Here is a 19,837-nt window from a genome sequence, read left to right as displayed (position 1 = left end):
TGTTAAAATGACTGTTGTTTTTGCATAGGTTACTTATAATAATAACAAACCCAATTTTTTCCCAAAGCACCGTTGCTGAGGGGCTTCATGACATAGAAGTATTTGATGGCAGTTGCTCTCATGAAATTATTGTTTGTAATTTTTCTTTTATTTTAGTGATTTCCTTTTTTTATGTTCATGAACCTAACACCACAAATGATGGGAAATGCTTTAATGTGTCTAAAAGTCAAAACTGTAAAGGTTTAGGTCAACTTTGTCTGAAAGGGGACATATTATGACTTAGTAGAAGAAGGGTTATATTGGCATATGTGCAAGAAATCACGAAATTGCTGCTGTACTTGGTGCAAAAGAAGGATAAAAATAAGAGATAAGCAAAGGACGTAAGAATATAATCATGATAAAATAATAATATGAAGTGGCAATAATTAGAGAAACGGCTACTATACACAAGACAGTGTACTGATCAGAGCGGATCAAAAAAGTTTTGAAGTTTTAAAAAGGGGATTTCAAAAGTTTTATTCTTGACATTTTCAGTACCTTCCTGAATGACCCGTTTCAGGGCTCTGTCACTGTAAAAAAAAAACTGGAGCTGGCCACACCATGATTGGCTGCTATTAGCTGAGAAGCTCCAATATCCGTGAAGGGCTCAGAGTAGACCTACTGCTCCTCCAGCAGCTCTCTCTTACACCTGAGAGGTGATTCTGGTCTAATTGTTTCATTTGTGACCTCACAAACAGGGACTTTTTGAAATGGCTCATTTTAGGTAAATAATTTCTAAACACTGGCGTAAAATCAATCAATGGTTTTTTTTCACATTTGGAAGCAGAAAAGGATGCAAATGTTGAGTTTTGTATAAACTGCCCTCTTTAAAACCTTCTGTTGAAACTCTTATAGCTCCAGTCAATGAAATGCGCATAACGATGATAAATAAAATATCTTAAACTGAAGGAACCTATGAAACCAATCTGTATTTTTAGTAGGCTCTGATGACATTGAGTCAGAAGGATTTCCTGATGTTGCTGATTTTAAAAGGTAAACTCAAACATCTGCAAAACAAGCGGGTGAGACAGTTTTGCATACCTTCGTGTACAATCAAACAAAAACTTTACCAAGTCAAATCTAAAGGGTGTGTTTGTCATTTTCTTAACTACTGTGCCATAAACGGACGTAAAATTATCTGCAAATGCTTTAAAATAAGCTCCCAGGCAGAACTGTTTGATTTTTTTTTTGAAAACTTTGATTTAATTCAGATCAGGAAAAGCTGACAACTCCTTAAAATAACCAGTGATCCTCTGATCTGTGTACTCCCTGCAGAGACTCGGCCAACCGGCACAACAGTGACGCTCAACAGGGACACAACAAGGAAGCAGCTTGAGAGATTAGCCTTTGTCACCAACTTTCGTCCTGCAGGCGACGTGATGCAGTTCTCCTGCAGAGCTCATACCTGCATGAAGAGTTTTCAAAGCAAGCAAACAAAAAAGGTGCATGTTTGCCCTTTAAAGGTGTTTAAATCTGCTTTTTCCTGCAGTCATTGGCTGTAGCTCAATGATGGTTCACTTTCTCTGACCGTCTCAGCAGCAGGATGCATTTCAGGCCAGCTTAGAGTGGATTTAGCAAAACACAATCAGCCTGTTGGTGAAAAATCTTGTTCCTGATGCTGACCTTTTCACTCAGCTTCCCATTCTTCCTGTGATTTGGGCGCTAATCCTGTAAAACCCTGTTAACTCACTCTCCAGCAGACAAGAAGAGATAGATTTACAGTTTGCATTCAAACTATTTTAGCTGCAGTTTCAGGGGGGAATGGAAATACGATTTAAAAACGACCAGTTCCAGTTGGATTAAACCACTAGAGGGAGACAAAGTCTCTCAAGCAACCAGGTGAATGATCAAAGAAACAGAAACAGGTGGGTGATGCAAGAGCTAACTCACCTGGATTGCAAATACAAACATCTATGAACTAACAAGATGGGAAAAGGCAGCAAATTTGAGTGGTGAGTTGTTTTTTTAATCATAAAAAGAAATCCCTGTTAAATTATGTTTATTATAACAAAAATGTGTGAACATAAAAGTATTATGTGGGGTGTTATTTAGGGAGGATGTGTTAAATTAAGATCATAGGCTATGATAAAACAATTAGTGCAATAAAGAGGACAAAATTAACACTTTAAGGAAGAGTGTGAAGGTTTGCACCGTGGCAAACATTCTAGATTTGCTGATTCTGGGCGTTTTTTTTTTTTTTGTTGTTGTTTTTTTTTTTTTTTTTTTTGAGTGAGGGAGTTTCCCGAGGAGAAGAACATGCATGAAGTGTTGAAGCCCTGCCCAGATTTAACACTTTTCAGCTTGTTAGCTGCAGAAAACTCACAAATGCTTTTGAATGGGAGCTTCCTCGCATGCTAAGCAGCTTTTTTGTTGGTTCCCTCCCCGTGGAAAGAAGTCTCCATCCTCTCCCTTCTTGTTTTCACTGACTTGCTGGGAAGCAAGACTTTGCATTAGCACTGCGTTAAATAGAACAAAAGACTCACATTCCCGAAACCTGAGTCTTTCAGTGGGACAACCTGGGCAGACAGCGAGGGACACCGCCTGGTGCGCGCGCTCCCAGAGCCAGAATGATGACGCTGAATGTAATAAATGCACGTTTCCTAGAAAATAAAGCACTTGTTTGTGTTTGAGTTTAGTTAAAGTGGCTCAAAAAGTGTATTACTGAGGCATTTATATGCAAATTTCCCTCCAAGAACTGTTGACACTAGAATAATCCTCGTCCCTTATCTATCAGTCTTAAATAGTTTGCTTATTTTTAAGTATACATTTTAAAGCCCTGTTTGCTAAATTGACGTCACTAATACACTCAAATTAAACCCAGTAAAGTTGATTCCAACTCTTCCTTTAAACGTCATCGTGCGTAAATCCCGTACAGCTCGTTTCCAAACTAAACGCGGTCACATGTCCTGTATGTGGCTTGTTGATATTATCTCAGGGGTATTTTAATGTCCTTCTCTGGCCCCTTCCTCTGCGCCATCCCAGCCCCCCAGGGCGATCAGCCGTTCCGCGCCATTCCCCTCCTCGATTACGCAGCAGGATTTACATGAAACTGTTAATTGTTTGCTCTTCAAATAGCGTCAGCCTGGAGCCAGAAGTGAAAGACCGGCTTTTTGACCTACCCCCTCTCTCTGTGCTCCTGTCCGAACGTGCGTTCTCTCCTCCCCCCTCCCTCCCTCACCCCTCCTGGCTTTGCTTCTGCATGACAAAGCACAAGCCGGAGCAGAGCTGCTTGGCACAACCAGTCCCGTCCCACCTCAGGAACCATCGCCATCAACTTGACTTCTACAGAAATGGGCTGCGGAGTTTACCGTCCAGGTGCGTAACGCGGAGCTCCTCAGCCCGCCGCACGGTTCAGATGGCTCCGCTGCAGCCGCCGCGTCTGGAGGCACCATCCGTGTCTGTGCGCACCAAGGGATTCATGGATGACCCGCCGGTATCGCACCAGAATGAGGATGGTGCCCACACGACGCAGCAACGAATGACCCAGAACGCATCTTCGCGCAGCGGTAAAGCGGAGAAAAGCGGGAAGAAGAAGAACTACCAGCGGTATCCAAAACCACCGTACTCTTATCTTGCCATGATCGCCATGGTCATCCAACGATCTCCAGAAAAGAAGCTGACGTTATCTGAGGTAAAAATGAACATTTTCTACAATTACGCACGCGGTGTTTTACGCACGGTGCCACAAACTAAAAATAGTTCGATTTTCTTTAGCTGCGCAGAAATAGATCGTTTGACATTAAACAGCCACCCGAATGTGACACTTGGGTTTGCTTTGATAAGCCTGGACTGCAGTGAAACCAGATGCTGATCTGTATCAGAACCTGATAAGATATGGTCAGAAAACCCATCCTTACCACTAAGATTCTGTGTTTTTATCTCCTAAAAGCAAACCTCGGTGCTGTTTTTCTATCAAACTGATGACAAAATAATTCTGATTATTTTTCTTCAGATCTTCAAGGAGATCAGTGCCCTCTTTCCATTATTCAAAGGAAGCTACAATGGATGGCGTGATTCCATAAGACACAACCTCTCCTTCTATGACTGCTTTTTTAAGGTTTGTTTGTTTAAATTATAAAATAAATCATTAACTCTTGTTGGAGCTGAGCCTGTCGTCATTGTGATGGGTTTTTGTGAAACCAGTTCAGTCCTGCCTGTCCTGCTTTCACCTCCAGGTGCTGAAGGACCCAGACAAGCCTCAGGGAAAAGGGAACTTCTGGGCTGTGGACCTGAGCCGTGTTCCTCCGGAGCTCCTGAAGAGGCAGAATACAGCTGTGTCCCGTCAGGATGAGACCATTTTTGCTAAGGATCTGGCCCCTTACATCCTGCAGGATTACAAACAAATATCTGAGACACCCCCTGATTCTGTGACCTCCGTCCCCCCCATGCGCTCTGAAGACCCCTCGCCCTCACAGGACTCGTTTCGACCCAAGCTGGACTCCTCCTTCGCCATCGACTCCCTTCTGCACAGCCTGCGGCCCTCTACTGCTTCTGCGGAGGTGGACAAGGACTGCTTGGGCGAGATGGAACGCCCTCGTCCATCTCCTCCTCCACAACCCCGTTACACCTCCTCTGCCAGCTCTGTGAGTCCTGCCTCCACCGCTTCCTCTTCTGATGAGGACTGGAGGGGAGCTCCACACCTTGGGAAGCGTAATGCTAAAAGTTATGAGGACTACAGGCTGCCACTGCACAAATCCTCCAGACGGGAAACTCTTGCTCCTCCATGGGAGCTCCCTACCTCCTATGCTAAGTATGCTCCTCCTAATGCTGTTGCCCCACCTAGCATGCGATTCAGCGGAGGTCCGCTGATGCCTCTGCATGGTGGAATACCTTTTTACAGCTACAGCAGCTCTCCTGTGACCTCTGGTCACTTCTTGAGTCACGCCTACTGGCCCATCCTCCCCAGCCGGCAGGTATCGGTTCAAGCCCCACCCTTGCTCATGGACCTGGACAGCATGTTGCAATCCGTGCCTCCAAATAAAAGCGTTTTTGATGCCCTGATGCCAACAAATCAGAACTCGTACTCACATCAGCAGCCGCAGAGTCCGTACAGCCTGCAGAACGGGGCACCGCTCGACCGGTACCATCAGTACTGAGCCTCCTGCAGCTGGAATCACAAAGTTTACAGCCATCGCACTCATATCCACCTCAGTGTTCCAGTGTAACCTGACAAACTCTTTGCACTGCAGGTCTTTTGCTTGCACTGTTTCACAATTTCTTTTAAATGTTTACCCGTTATGGCTGCTGAATGTACAGCCGTGTTTACTGATCATTCAAGACGAAAAGGTCAGAGCTGGCTCAATGTCAGGGTTAGTTCACCCTGAGGGATCTGGGACTGATCTGGGCGGCAGCTACTTTAAATAAGTCTGAACAATCATTTTGTGTAAAATCTCTGCTGTGGTTTGACTGTTGTTCTGTATTTAGATATTTGTTTGTTTTAAGATTGCTTTTACTTGTGACCAGATAATCACCCATGAAATGTGTTTGTGGCTCTAATCATAACAAAAAGTGGAAAATGTTGCATTTTTTAAATATTGGTCAGCTTCCTGTGACTCTAAAACACCTCAAACTGCACAATTTCCCATTTGCACAGTTTGTAATGTTTCTTATGTCTTCCTACACTGACGGCTGAATGTTATGTCACGTTTCCGTGATAGTTTACTCAACTCAAACAGGGTTTAAAATAAAAAAATATTTTAACACGCATGCCTATTGTTCAATCAATCAATCAATCAAAGCATTATTTATAAAGCGCCTTCCGCAACCCTGTCAGGAAGCCCAAAGCGCATATTGTTGTATGTGACAATTTAAAAACATCTAGAAAAATCTAACAAAACAGGATCTTTATCTTTGCATTTGGGTCAAATTTAGTAAAAGAGCTCAAACCAGACGTTTAAAGAGCAAGTCACCCCCAAATAAACTTTTTTTTGCTGATAAACTAAATAAACGAGTGTCTAATCGTGCTGCAGACACGTGTCGTCAATAATTTGGCACTTCAGTGCATCTTAGTTAAAATTTAAATATTCTGCCTAAAACTGGCAGTGTTGTGCCGTTGTCAGGTAAATACTCTGCACTGTATTTTAATTTAAAACTGCCACCGCTATTGGCTAAGAAGTATGCTATGATGTAAACTGGTACATTATGATGTCACAATGCTGTCGTGAGCCTGAGTGTGTGTGTGTATTTGTTAGCGGCTCCGCCCTCTCGGTCTGCCAGGCAACAGCATGTGTTGCATTTTTCAAACATGAAGTGGGAGTGGAGTTAGACTCTGGTAGGGGTTGACTTGCTCTTTAACCAAATAATTTTTAATACTTCAACTTTTTAACGATAGACAATTCTGAAGAACTGTAAAGCTAAAAACTTTGAAATAACATAAGTACTCTTTTATGTTTTATGCCAACATGTTAAAGTTTCTTTATTTTCCTGTTTGCAATGATTTTGCTCATAGATTTTAACACAAGGACTTTTAGAATTTTAATAGAAGTAGGGTTTCATAAAGTACCTGAACGTGCAACTACAACTAAATAAACCAGTGAATGCTAAATAGATTTGTTTTATCATGGCTGAGATTTGGTAAAACACCAATTAAACTATGCTGTAGTGGAGTAGAAATACAGATGATTTCTTTAAAATGTAGAGTAAAAATAAAAAGTAGGCTTTAAGAAAATTGCTAAAGTATGGCTACGGAGAGATTGTACTAAAGGGTGCATGAAGAAAGAAAAACATCTTCTGGTCAAATGTGTGTACTGCAGTCCATGTTTCAAAACAAACGTCCACCCTGAACAACATGGCTGCTACGGATCTGCACCAGGAGATTCTAGCGGGCAGGTGAAGACGAGTCATACACATGAAGTTGGTCGGTATATAAACACGCCTTACTGTAATACTGAGTTGTTGGTAATTGAAAAAACCTTGAGATATTTTTAGTTTCAAGTTCACTTTTAAAAACTTTAGCTCAGCGCTAGCCTTTAGCCTTCTTTACCTGATGTTCAAGTAAAGGTTGGTTTATGCTTGACCGTCCGCACGGCTCCGCGCGGAAAAGTTGCGTCATTTTAACAACCACGCCCCTCCACCGCGTCTCCGCACGGCCCAAGATTTCCGCAACGCGCACCTCGGAAAATTTCTAACCACGCGGACGGTCGGACGCGGAAAAACATGGCGGACCAGCACGGCAGAGGTTCGTAAATACAGACATTTGTATGATTCAGCTCTCAGAGATCACCGTGATCAACATGTTAATAATTCTTGGAGAGAAATAGCTCGCGCTGTCGGAAAAGACGAGGACGCTGTTAAAAATGCTGAAATACCATGTTGTAAACAGTAATTTCTACTTCTACTATGGTGTAGTGTTGGATGCATGCTGTAGAGCTCCATGCTGCCCCGTTCAGTTTGGGAGAATATTGGCTCACCGCAGAGACGAGCCGCACAAACCATAAAAGCTGCGAGTTGTGAAGCGCGTTCCATCTGCGAGCCGCATCACCGCGCGGAAAGTGAATGCGTCAAGCATAAACCAAGCTTAAAGCAGAAGGATGCTGTGGCTTCGTAGGGGTGCAAGAAATAACTTCTGGGTCGCTCCTGTTACTGGCTGAAGCCTAATTTATGCTTCTGCATCAGCTCCGCGAGAGAAAGACGCTTTGATGGAGATGTTTTGGAAAGCGTGACAACCCCCACATCAGCTGAAACGAAATGTTTCGATGTAACATTCCTTCCAACATGATTTAAATTAGACCATTTTAGGATTATTTAACTATAAAATTAGTACTTATTGCTCCTTTAAGTACAGTAATGAAGTACTTGTACTTCATCACATTGCATCACTGGACTTAACACATATCTTGAGACTGAACACCCTTTTAGCACCGTTAAAGAGTTTCACTTCAGAAGTGACTGCATGTTTTATCAGAAATGTTTCTAAAGATGTTTATGTATTTATTTACTATATAAACTTTAATCTGAGCTGACTAGCTGCAACTTGTAGAAGTTAGCTGGAATCATGAAAACATGACTCCTAAAGAGCCAGCCATAAAGATGGGAGTTGGGGCTCAATAAAAAATGCATGAACTCTTTGAGTTGAGAAGATGTGCGTGCACACACACACACACACACACACACATCCTGATTTCCATCACCAGTCCTGCAGCCGTCAGCCTCCTGCTGCTCCTCCTGCTGTGACCACTATCAGCTGCCTACAAACGCCTGCTCCTCATCAATCCTGATTCCAAAGATGGGAGGAGGGGGTTGTGATTTCACCAGAGTAGGGAGGAGGGGCAACAACAACAATCTTGGGTGTAACTACCTGTCATGCATGATCTTTGCTGTCGTGCAAATTGTCTCATTGAGAGGTCAACGACCCTCATGTGGAGCATTCCTTGAGTTTTTCCACAAAGAACTGATTGTTTCAAGTTATTTTTAGGCCTTTTCCACCGACCAAACTGGCATGGAATGGGAAGGATCGGGTCACTAAATATTCTGTTTCGATTGTTTAAACCAGTCCAGTTCTTTCAAAAACATCCTTCAAGGGACAGATTACTGTAAAAGATTTGAAAAATGACCATCTCATTGTAGAAAAGAGATTTATTTGTCTATTTGAAAAGAAAAAAGGTTAAAAATAAACCCTAAGGGGTGAGTTCACTGAGATAAAGAAGGTGTTACAAGTGTCAGCATTTACGTTTAGTTCAAGAAAATTTGAGTTTTCACAAATGCCTGATCTGTTAGCTCTTTCTCATCTTTATTTATTTTTTATTTTACACTCCCTCTTGTGCCAATCTGTATTCAAAAACGCTCCCCCTCTCTGGGAAAGTCTCATACAAGCGCCTCCGTTTGGCCTCTGGAGTTCTGTTTCCTTCCTCTCTTCCATAGCCACCTCCTCCGGGGGTGTAGAGGCAGAACATGTCCTGCAGGGGGAGACAGACAGAAGGGAGACAGTTCTTTTATGTTGCTTGTGAACGCTCTTAAATGATATAAACAGGTGAAAACAACCTGGATCCATAAGAATCAACAATGTTGATAAACAGCGTTTTCGAATTCAATTGAAAACATTTGGGAAGACAGTAGACAATAAGCTCATCTGGTTTTAAAAGTAATTTAACTTTTTCATCATAAATGAAGCTGAGTGAAAGTGAAACCAACTCAGAGATTTTAAGTTTGGAGCTCAGAACAGGGTCGTTGGTTGCAGGGCTACTTGGCTCCTGCTCAGGACAAACATGCTTCTTTCATCCTGCTCCGTAACGAGTCTTTCCATCGGACGCGTAAGCGTCACGTAATATCTGCAAAGTGTACTACACAGCAATTACCCGATTTTACAGCAAATGGGTGCGTTTCCACCGGTTGCGAAGCATCGCAGGAGCGTTGCTCTGCTAAATTTTCGCCTTTGGTGTATTTTATTTCCTGCTACACGTCCAAAAGGCGTCGAGCTCAGAAGTTTAGATTGGGTCAGACAGGAATTCAAACACAAGGGCAGAGTAAAACATCTGGAAACTTTCAAAATAAAAGATGTGCAGATTTCCAGCAAAATATGTACGCTATGGAACCTCTGTAGCCGAGGTAAACAGAAAATAAACCAGACCTTTTAGGATACATGCTGGGGTAAACATATGCTGCTGTAGAAAGTAGGTTAACAATAGAGATCTGAGGCTGATCAATGAAAAAATATCTTAATCAGGCCATGATCTGATACTTGATATTGACAAATTTAAGCCGGGTGTACACTGTGCGACTTTTTCACTTTTTTGAGCCGATTTTCCACTCGTGCGAGAATCCACGACATCGGGGCGAGTTTTGCGCCGAGCGTCGTGTAGTGTACGGGGGGTTACGAGAGGCGATTAACACCACGTGACCAGCTGCCGATCAGCAGTCGAGAGGTCGCACGGACTTCTGGAGTGTTTGATATTTCGCTCGTCCCTCGTGAGGGTATCGCACTGTTGAAGCGGCGCTGCGAGCAGCTGCGACCCAAAAAGTATCAGAACCGCTCACGGCGCATGCGCGCGCAATCATGCATCAACACCACTCACCCGCTATTTCCCTAATAACACACGCTGTTCGTTTTTGTTTCTACACGTTTTTTTACTCACAAAGATTGTCAAGAAAGCTTGTTTGTCGTGTTCATGTCAAATTAAACTGATCACAAAACACAGATTTACTTTCTTTATTTCGTTTTCCTCATCCAACCCCCATAAATCCCTGTGTGTCCTCCTGCAGCACTCCCGAAGGACAACAGGCAAAACAAGACAAAAAAGTCTGACGTGTTGAGTAAAAACTGCTATTTTTAGCATATTTTTAGGTCCAACGTGTTGCTACCAGACGTACAGTGTGAGCACATGACTCGTGAGATCTGCTCTGCGAGGAAGTCGTACAGTTTGAGCTGAAGCCGAACGCTGCGAGTGAAAAAGTCGCACAGTGTGTGCCCGGCTTTACTTTCCTTCCAAGAACTCAGGCTTTTGTTTCAAATGAACATCACAGTGTTTACCCCCGGCTGAAGGCTGACGCTGGTCTTGGCTCCCAGGTTGAGGACTCGGCCATCAGCTCTGTGGAGCAGGTTCAGCCCTGCAGCTCCATCCTCACCACCTGACCATCAAAGAGAAAAACGTTCAATTATTATGTCCTGTTAAAAACCAAGGAAGAGCACCTCAAGGGTTACGGGTTACCTTTCAGGCCGTAGGGGCGGGTGACTCGCCGCTCTGTCAGCACGGACAGAACAACCTCGCTCCTGAACAAAAGTCTCCGTATCACCCCGTCTCCACCGCAGTGCTGCCCTGCACCTCCCGAGTCAGGCCGCAGAGAGAAATGCTCCAAAATCACAGGGTACCTGGATGGCAGCAACACACAGATCAGGAACAGTAAAAATAAGAAAAGCTTCAGCACGGAAATCTCGCACCTCTTCTCCAGAATCTCTGGATCGGTGATGCGGGTGTTGGTCATGTGACTGTGCACTCCGCTGCGCCCGTTCCAGCCAGGTCCGGCTCCGGCTCCTCCAGCAACAGTCTCGTAATAACCAACCTTCTCGCTGCCGAACGAAATATTGTTCATGCAGCCCTGATGGAAGGAGGCTCCATCAGCGTTTCCTCAGAGGAGTTTTTCCGTTTGAAGTCTGAGTTTACGACTCACCTGTGAGGCTGCGCACACCTCAAACGCCTTAAATATGACGTCGACCACTCTCTGGGACGTGAGCACGTTTCCCCCGACCACTGCTGCATTCTGGGACGGCTGGAGGATGGAGCCAGGCGGGATGATGACGCTGATTGGCTTGAGGCAACCCTTAATAAAATAAATAAAATAGACACACATCTCCACACTGAAACATTTGTTTTTTTAGCTCAGGGTTTGAGCTTTTTACCTGGTTGAGGGGTATGTCCTGTCCCACCATGCAGCGTAGACAGTAGATGAGGGCAGACAGGGTGATCGCCCGCGGAGCGTTACAGTTCCCCCACACTTCTGTCCCCGTCCCGGTGAAGTCAAACACCGCGCTGCCCTGCAACAATGAAATCCACTCGACTCACCCTCTAAAAACCCCTTCAGCTGTCAGGTTCACCCCGATGAGGTGATCCTCACCTCTTCCTCGTCAATCTGAACCCGCAGTCTGATCGGCGACCCGTCGTCCATGAAATCCTCAGATTCCACCTCCAAGGATCCGGTCTGCTCCCGGCGCTGCTGTGCAAACTCTCTGAGCATGTCCCTCACTGCCAGCTCAGCGTTGCTCTGAAACAAGTCACGTCAGAGCGCTGGCTTCACAATAAAAGCACGCTTAAACAGCACAGTCACCTGGATGTGTCCCATGTAGGCCTGAACCACCGCGAGGCCATACGTGTCGATCAGCTCGCCCACCAACTGGCTGCCCCTCTGATTGGCTGCCACCTGAGCCCGCAGGTCTGACAGGTTGTCGTGGAGGTTACGAGTCCCAGAGCTGCCAGGATACTGAGCCGGAGCCATCAAAGCTTCAGTCACAGCTGATAGGGAGAGAAGTGGAAGAGAGGAAGTCGGTGACAATCAGAGAGACGGGAGATAAACATGAGCGGAGACCATCCTTAAGGCTGCTTGTAGCTTATTCTAGGATGAATTCAGTCACTAACTAAAGGAAAACAGTTCAAACATTCCTAATGGAGTAAAATAACCTCCATTTTTTTAAAATAAGAAATAAGAAAAGAGTTTGTTTCCACTATTTCTTTAAATAAAGACACAACAAAAAGTAAATGAAGCACAAATATTTTTTCAAACTTTCCTATTTATCCTGGAAAACACTAAAATGTTCCGAGTCGCAGATCCACCCTGCCTCCTCCCCCCCACCTTCCTCCTGGAAGACTCCCCCGCTGACCAGCTTAAATGAAATGAAGACTGCCCCCTCCTGCTGCAGGGATGTGGAGTGAGGCGGCATGGAGCCTGGAGTGATGCCTCCGATGTCGGCGTGATGCCCCCTGCTGGCCACAAAGAACACCGGATCGTTCACTCCTTTTCTAAACACCTGAAATGAAGAAGAGAACAGAACCCAAGCAGGAAAGATCAGGACGAGGTAAAAGCAGGAAGGAATGCTGAAGGAATGTCTGGGCGGGCGGACCGGTGTGATGACGGTAAGGTCCGGAAGATGGCTGCCTCCGGCGCACGGGTGGTTACTCAGAATCACATCTCCATCTTTCAGTTTGCTCCCCAGTGCTCTGATCTTCATTTAAAAAGCAGATTATTTTTTACTCCGTTAGTCATAATCAGACACATCTTCGGCTCAGAACTCACCTGGTACTGGACCGTCTCTTGCATGGCTCCCAGATGGACCGGGATGTGCGGCGCGTTGGAAACCAGACCTCCATCGGGTCCAAACACGGCGCAGGAGAAGTCCAGACGCTCTTTGATGTTTGTAGAGATGGATGTCCTCTGGAGGACTCTACCCATCTGCTCTGTAGACGGAACGAGTTTTTACTTCCTGATAACAAACCACGCCTGTGCAGTCCACTTACCTGCGTCGACGTACCCGCTATACTCATGAAGCGATGGGAGAAGATCGAGAGCTGCACTGTGTTGAGTTTAGTGCCGAGGATGAAATTATGGTCTGAGCCAACGGTCAAACAAACATCGCCTTTGTTAGTAAGATGGGCCTCACAGGACGGCTCCACCAGGATGGTGCTGATGACGGGGTGGGGGGGGATCAGTCAAAATTAAGTTACTGGATACGTTGCATGTCTTACAGTAATGGAGTTTGGATTAGTAAAAACAGGAGTGGACCCAAAACAGAGCCTTGGGGTACCCCACTAAGCATTAAATTAGCTCTAAATAAAAATAATTTACCTCAGTGGGTAAAACATTTAGTTGGAAATCCTTGCCTGTTTTTGTCAATGATGATGGCCGGTCCCCGAATGCTGACGCCACATGGAAGCTCCTCCCACAGGTACACACTGGTCTCCAGGTAACCTTCCTCAAAGTAGCACTTGGTCGTCTGAGGAGAGGGGTGCCGGTAATTAATATAACTTCACTTCTCTTAAATAAATGTAATTAATTACTAAAGAAGATTTATTACCATGACAGGTTTGGCTTGTCTGTGCTCCATTTTTGGTTTATATGCTGATGTGATACCAGATTTCCCACAACCCCTCACTCTGATGTCATCCACCACGATGGGTCGGTCTGGGATGGTGAAGCCAAACTCCTTCTTGTAACTGCCGACAGAAGACTGTGTAATAAGAGATCTGTAGGGAGACAGGATTTAATCTAAACTAAACCCAGCAAACCGTTTGGTGAAGGCGGCGCGGAAGTCTCCAGCTCGACAGGACTGGGGGTTGCCGGGGTAACCGTCAGCTGTAACCATCAGAGCGCAGTCGGTTCCATCGTACCGCAGGTGGAGGAAAATCTCAGTGGTTATCTGACCGCTGACGAGAACAAGATCGTTTTAGTCCTTTCAGGGAAGCACCCACTCAGACTCACGGGGTGCTTCGGTTGCTGACCTGTTGAAGCCACGTGAGCCGAGCGTGTCGCTGCAGCGTTTAGAAAGCTGGTCCATCCTGCAGTCGAGCTCGCCAAAAGACTGCTGCTCGTACTTCAGCGAGCACGGCTCCTGCACTTCTTCTACGACATCTGCTAGAGCCAGACCGTACGCCGACAACACACCACTGTACCTATAAAACACACACACACACACACACACACACTCATTATGTGACCAGCTTTCATCACTGCCCAAACACACACCACCAGCCTTACTTATGAATGAAGACAGTCTTCATCCCCAGAGCTCGAGCAATAGCACACGCATGTTGTCCACCTGCACCCCCAAAACACGCCAATACATGTTGGGACGTATCATGACCTTTGGCCTTTTGAGGTGGAGGGTTAAAAGGAGAGATGAGAAAAGAAAAAAAGGCACAACTTATAAATATACATATATTTTCTTTTTAAAGTAAAAAAAATTTAAAAGTTTAAACCCTACTTGTGTCAGGGCTCTGATTGGTCTGCACATGGCCTCGTTAGCAACACGAATAAACCCCATAGCAACCTCCTCAACACTCATCTCTGATTGGATGTTGGACACCACGTTGTTCTGCGGTTTATTTTCTCCCACCTTCACCAAAAACAAAACTTTAACATAATTGCATTCAGAAGTACAAAAAGAAGATTCAGAAAACGCCCCTGCCTGTGATTGGTTTAAAGACAGGAAGTGGTTTATCTCATCAGTGAGATGATGGAATTGCTTCATCGTCTCCCCCAAAGACAAGGGTTCATCCTCCGCTGGTCCAAAGATTTTTGGGAAGAACGTTGGAAGGAGGCGACCCAGAGCTAAATTAGCATCGGTAACAGTCAGAGGACCACCTACCAAAATAAAAACAAACAAATAAAGTTCTCAAATGTTTCAGTCACTTGTGTAGAAATGTTAAACAAAACAGGCCTGATTCTTTAATTATCTCCTGGAAACGCTAACAAGACAAGAAAATTATGCATTTTATTTTGAAATTCCAGCTCAGGAGCCCGTTTCTATCTATTCTGCACATCAGGCAGATTATTAACCCAGAGGAAGGTGATGTCTGTGGAGTTCTGATTTTTAACAGCATGGAGGGAATGATTAATCAAGAAGACTGAGCCACTGCAGCAGAACTGTCAAGTTATTTATTCATCTGGTCATGAGTTTAGAGAGGTAGAATGTAGCAACCTTTTCTATAGCAGGCAGGTCCTGGATGTGCACCTGCAGACTCTGGTCCCACCACAAACATCCCTGATCTGATGGGAAGACACACAAAAAGAACTAAAAATCCCAAATCAAATATTATTAAATGCATAAATGTAAATTCAAATGAAATAATATCAGGTTTACAGTAAAACACAGCTTCCAACAACCATCCACCTGAAAAAGAGCCGTGAGCCTCCTCCTGCAGCCACGGTGTTGATGTCCAGCTGAGGCGCCTGCAGGGTGACTCCTGCCGTCGTGGCCTCGAACACATGCTCGTACTGACCCGCGTATCGGCTCACGTCCGTGGAGGTTCCTGCAGGGGAAAACACAAGCTGCAACAAATCTCCTGAACAGTTCCATAAGTGTTCGAGCACACACACACCGCCCATGTCGAAGCCAATCACAGGTTTTTTCTCCATCTGGCTGTAGGAGGTGATGGCGTATCCCACCACGCCCCCAGCAGGTCCAGACAGAATCGCTCTGGATCCACAGAACTGCTCCATGGGGGTCAGACCTCCATCTGACTGCATGAACAACACGTCCACGTCCTGGAAATGAGAAGTAAAAATAAGAATGTATATTTTTAAATCAACTACACACACACACATGCATGCACACACACACCTTCAACCCCCCTTTGAATCCAGACGTGAAGCCTTTTAAATACTGATGAATTTTAGGGGTGAGGTAGGCGTCAGCGCAGACCGTGTAGCCACGAGGGACGGCCCGCACCATCGGCATCACCTCGCTGGAGAGAGACACCTGGGTGAAGCCCAGACGGCGCGCTAGAGCGCCCACCGCCTTCTCGTGCTCAGGCCACCTGAAGCAAACATGGAGGTGGAGTGAGTCAAACATGAAGCGGTTAGATAATCCTACCGTTGCTCCTCTGGTTGTCCAATCGGGTAAAACAACATAACTTCATAAAGAATGAGAAGAAGACGTGTAAAAAATGTCAAACTGGACATCCTCACTGGATGCATCTCCACCTGGTATGGCAACAGCACCGCTTACAACCGCAAAGCTCTCCAGAGAGTAGTGTGGTGTGCAGAAAGGATTATTGGAGGTGATCTTCCCTCCCTCCAGGACATCTATAAGAAGCGGTGCCTGAGGAAAGCGGCGAGGATCATCAAGGACTCAAGTCACCCCAGCCATAAACTGTTCACTTCCATCAGGAAGGAGGTTCTGCAGCATCCGGTCCAGAACCAGCAGACTGAGAGACAGCTTTTTCCATCAGGCCATCAGACTGCTGAACACTTCACAGACACCTCACTCTCACTACTGAAACTCCAACATTACACACTCCATACTGTACATTAATGCCACTGTTTTGCACATACCAACCTCTGTACATTTATATCTCTTATTTTATCGTTTACTTTATTCATTGGTTAAATATGTTTATACGCATTATACACACACTCACATGCACACACGTAGAAAAATAAAAAATAAAATACTTAGCACACACATTTAGGAATGTATATACCTTACATACTATATATATTATTACTTAGATTGGCCATTTGTATATTTTGCTTGTTTTTACGTTATTGTATTTTGCACAACTGTTGCTGTGAAGCTCGCACACAAGAATTTCACTCACATGTACTGTACCAGTGTACCTGCACATGTGACGTGACAATAAAAGCGATTTGATTTGATTTTTTTAAGCATTTTACGATTTTTTTTTAACTAGACAAAAAATTTTAAGAATCTGCAAACTCTTCAAGTGTGAGAAAACAAAATGTGAAGGTGGGAAGAAAAACATGAACTTCTACCCAGTCATGGGACACATCGCTGCTCTCCCACAGAGCAGTGGCGGATCTAGGATTTTTCTGATTAAGGGCCATCAAGGGGCCAAGTATTGGTCCAACTTCCTTACACTAGATTTCCTATTGAGCTCATAAGCGCTACCAGTGTTTGGACTTGGAATTGCATCTGCAATCATCGTGCAAATGACAGATGAGCGATAGGACGGGGGCCAATGCCCTGTGGCCCCGCCCAAAGAACCACCTTTGCTATTGAAAAACAAAACTATCCGTCCACAAGCTAATTCATACAGATACAGACCAAGGTCACCAGCTTGTGTTATTTGTGGAGATGAAACATCAACATTACAGAACAAACTGTGCGTTGCTGTTGGCCAATCAGAAGTGAGATGTCTGAATATCAGGAAATAAGATGCCAAATCCTGCCATCCTCTGACCTAGCTAACTTCTTCCTAAAACAGGAGCACCAGAACGTTTTTCCTAAAGAGATCGACTCACAAGGCATTTGTTTAAACTAGAGGCCGCTACAAATGTGTTGAACAGCAATCGAACTTAGTCCTTAAATAAATCAGTGACAACAAAGAGGTAAAACAAAGGAAATTGAGTGGAAAAAGTCACCAGTACAAAAGAAGTGCATTCCTGCAGAAGTACTGACGTGTAAGAGTGAAGGAGGAGAACGGCTACACTGGTGATACCGTGGGATAGAATTCCTCTCAGGTCCTTTTCCACCTGCTCCAGATCCACCTCCTTCCACACCTCTAAGGTGTCCCCCGTACCGCCTGGGATGTGTAAGAAATTAAAATAAACATACAAAATTCTCAAACCAAGACAACTGGACACAAAAGAAACAACGTATTTCATACATAACTGGCTTCGGTCAAGTGTTTCCTCACCTGTTACGGTACGTTTTGGATCGTTCCTGGGCAGCTGGCAGCCATCTTTCTGGAGGACGACCCGTTCATCCACTTCTATCACTTCTTCATACAACACGTCAGGCATGGCGACTTCCTGTTACAACAGCAGACTTCTGTCAGCACCTTTTAAAACGGTTTATAGAGCAAAGAGTCTGAGACCAAACTCCAGGATTAGTTACTGAAGCACCGACTAATAAGCAAACAGGTGGACTTGTGAGAGCTATCGCTCGAGGAGAAAGAGGGGTCAGCAATAATGAAATCAGGGGGAAAGAAAGACAGACCAAATCAAAGAGTTTTGGTCTGGCTTGTGTGCCGATGTGCAGCAAGTCCTTGAAGCCTTTAGTGACCAGCAGCGCCGTCCTCTCTCCTTTTCTCTCCAGCAGTGCGTTGGTCGCCACTGTGGTGCCCATCCTGATCCAGCCAATAAGAGAGGTGTCTACAGGCTGCTCACGGGGAAACACCTGTCCTGTTTCCTGTCCAGAACGATGACCAAACACAGAATTAATGTCTGGATGTTTCCATCTTGCCAAATTTACTGATCAGCGGTTGGCATCACCTCTTCCAGGACTCTACGGATCCCCTCTGTTGGGGCGTCCTTGTAGTTTTGGGGGTCGCTGGAGAGCAGTTTCAGGACTCTCTCACGTCCGTCGGGCAGCCGGGCGAACACATCTGTGAATGTGCCTCCGCGGTCAATGGCAAAGTCAAATTTGCCCTTAGTCTCAGCCATGTTGGGGACAGGAGAGTGCTGATCCTGAGTCTGTCCTGAGAAGAGAGATCTACATTACAATCAACGATACTTGAGTTTGCAGTGCACTCTCTCTCCTAGTCACAACATTTGCAAGTGTTGACCTTTGGCTGCAAACACATTCCTGCAACCAGATGGATTAATATAATCAATAACAAGATTTGAGACTTTGCATAAGGAGTTAAATGACTAAAACTAAGTAATTAAGACATATTTGCAGAAATCTTTTTTAAAAGCAGCTGAAGTTTCAATGGGATCACGAGAGCCGAGCAGCTGAGGATCCTGCAGGAGTGTTTTTCTAAGCGTTTACAGGCTTTTGCACAATCTCTACCTCTACCCTCAATACTCGGAGGCTCTGGGGGGCTGAGCTTTTAACTGCGTTCGAAGGAACGAAGCATGCAGCCAGTGATTTCGTGTTTTACTCACCTGAGTCGCTGCAGTTTCTGGCTGTGCGTTAATCTCTGATAATCCGAAGGATGAACCTCTTCTCGGTTTGGTTCTCTTCAGTTCTGCAGAGGTCAGAGCTGTTTCGGCTGCAGCCCAGAAAAGAGAGGTGCAGCCGCTTGGTTTAAACTCCGCCCCGCATGCCACAACGCTCCTGCAGTGGCGTGTCAAGGAATTTTTTGAGGTGGCCAGGTAGTAGCACACATTTGATCGTGTGGCACATGTAACCGGTTCGTAACTTTGAAAAAAAAAACACATTTTTAATACAACATTTCAAAGCATTAATCGTAATCTAATCGGCTAAATGCTAATTAAAGTGAAAACACAATACCAATGGTGCACCCATCCCTCCATCTATTATCTGAACCCGCTCGTCCGTGCACGGGGCTGGTGCCTATCTCCAGCGGTCTCCGGGCAAACAGGCAGGATGCACCCTGGTCAGGATACTAGTCAATTGCAGGGCAACACAGAGACACACAGGAAACACAAACTACCTAAGGATAATTTTAGAGAAACCAGTCAACATGATAGTTATGGTTTTGGACTGTGGGGGGACGCCTGGGTACCTGGAAAGAACCCACACATGCACAGAGAGAAATGCAAACTCCATAGACCCCAGGCTGGGATTTGTGTCTGGGACCTTCTTGCTGTAAGCTAACAGTGCTAACCACTGCGTAGCTCCCAATGGTGCACTATTACAAATAATATCTATGACATTTATCCATGAATAAATGCATACATTTATTGTAATAAAATCAGGACTTTCTTTGACATTTGTAGCATCCAG

General features: G+C 45.0%; 2 protein-coding genes across 5 annotated transcripts; one reads left to right on the top strand and one right to left on the bottom strand.

Moving 5' to 3' along the window:
* The first annotated feature begins 1,869 nt into the window (after positions 1-1,869).
* Positions 1,870-5,745, top strand: foxh1 (forkhead box H1). Of its 2 annotated transcripts, none has more exons than XM_015955338.3 (4): positions 1,870-1,991; positions 3,115-3,670; positions 3,992-4,096; positions 4,215-5,745. In XM_015955338.3, the coding sequence occupies exons 1-4, from the start codon at positions 1,966-1,968 to the stop codon at positions 5,133-5,135; spliced, it is 1,608 nt and encodes a 535-aa protein (XP_015810824.3). In that variant the 5' UTR covers positions 1,870-1,965; the 3' UTR covers positions 5,136-5,745. The 2 variants fall into 2 exon arrangements, with proteins under 2 accessions (XP_015810824.3, XP_054607081.1); XM_054751106.2 differs by having other exon boundaries at positions 1,895-1,991; positions 3,248-3,670.
* Positions 5,746-8,598: 2,853 nt separating this feature from the next.
* oplah (5-oxoprolinase, ATP-hydrolysing) lies at positions 8,599-19,170 on the bottom strand. 3 transcript variants are annotated; one of them, XM_054751107.2, is made up of 28 exons: positions 19,033-19,170; positions 18,418-18,623; positions 18,143-18,334; positions 17,841-17,955; positions 17,603-17,726; positions 15,803-15,998; positions 15,561-15,726; positions 15,353-15,491; positions 15,161-15,228; positions 14,648-14,823; positions 14,444-14,575; positions 14,218-14,330; positions 13,962-14,132; positions 13,749-13,886; positions 13,538-13,676; positions 13,344-13,456; positions 12,995-13,146; positions 12,760-12,920; positions 12,587-12,688; positions 12,319-12,493; positions 11,797-11,981; positions 11,587-11,733; positions 11,372-11,506; positions 11,143-11,292; positions 10,913-11,070; positions 10,683-10,843; positions 10,505-10,602; positions 8,599-8,933 (listed from the first exon to the last, which is right to left on the bottom strand). In XM_054751107.2, the coding sequence occupies exons 2-28, from the start codon at positions 18,586-18,588 to the stop codon at positions 8,784-8,786; spliced, it is 3,927 nt and encodes a 1,308-aa protein (XP_054607082.1). In that variant the 5' UTR covers positions 18,589-18,623; positions 19,033-19,170; the 3' UTR covers positions 8,599-8,783. The 3 variants fall into 3 exon arrangements, with proteins under 3 accessions (XP_054607082.1, XP_015810823.1, XP_015810821.1); XM_015955337.3 differs by having other exon boundaries at positions 15,353-15,726; XM_015955335.3 differs by having other exon boundaries at positions 15,353-15,726; positions 18,418-18,618; positions 19,033-19,162.
* Between the last annotated feature and the right edge of the window lie 667 nt (positions 19,171-19,837).

This window comes from Nothobranchius furzeri, chromosome 7 (genome assembly GCF_043380555.1).
Source record: "Nothobranchius furzeri strain GRZ-AD chromosome 7, NfurGRZ-RIMD1, whole genome shotgun sequence".
NCBI classification, from domain to species: domain Eukaryota; kingdom Metazoa; phylum Chordata; class Actinopteri; order Cyprinodontiformes; family Nothobranchiidae; genus Nothobranchius; species Nothobranchius furzeri.
The sequence above is the reverse complement of the archived record's forward strand: the minus strand, read 5'-3'. Positions and strand labels throughout refer to the sequence as shown.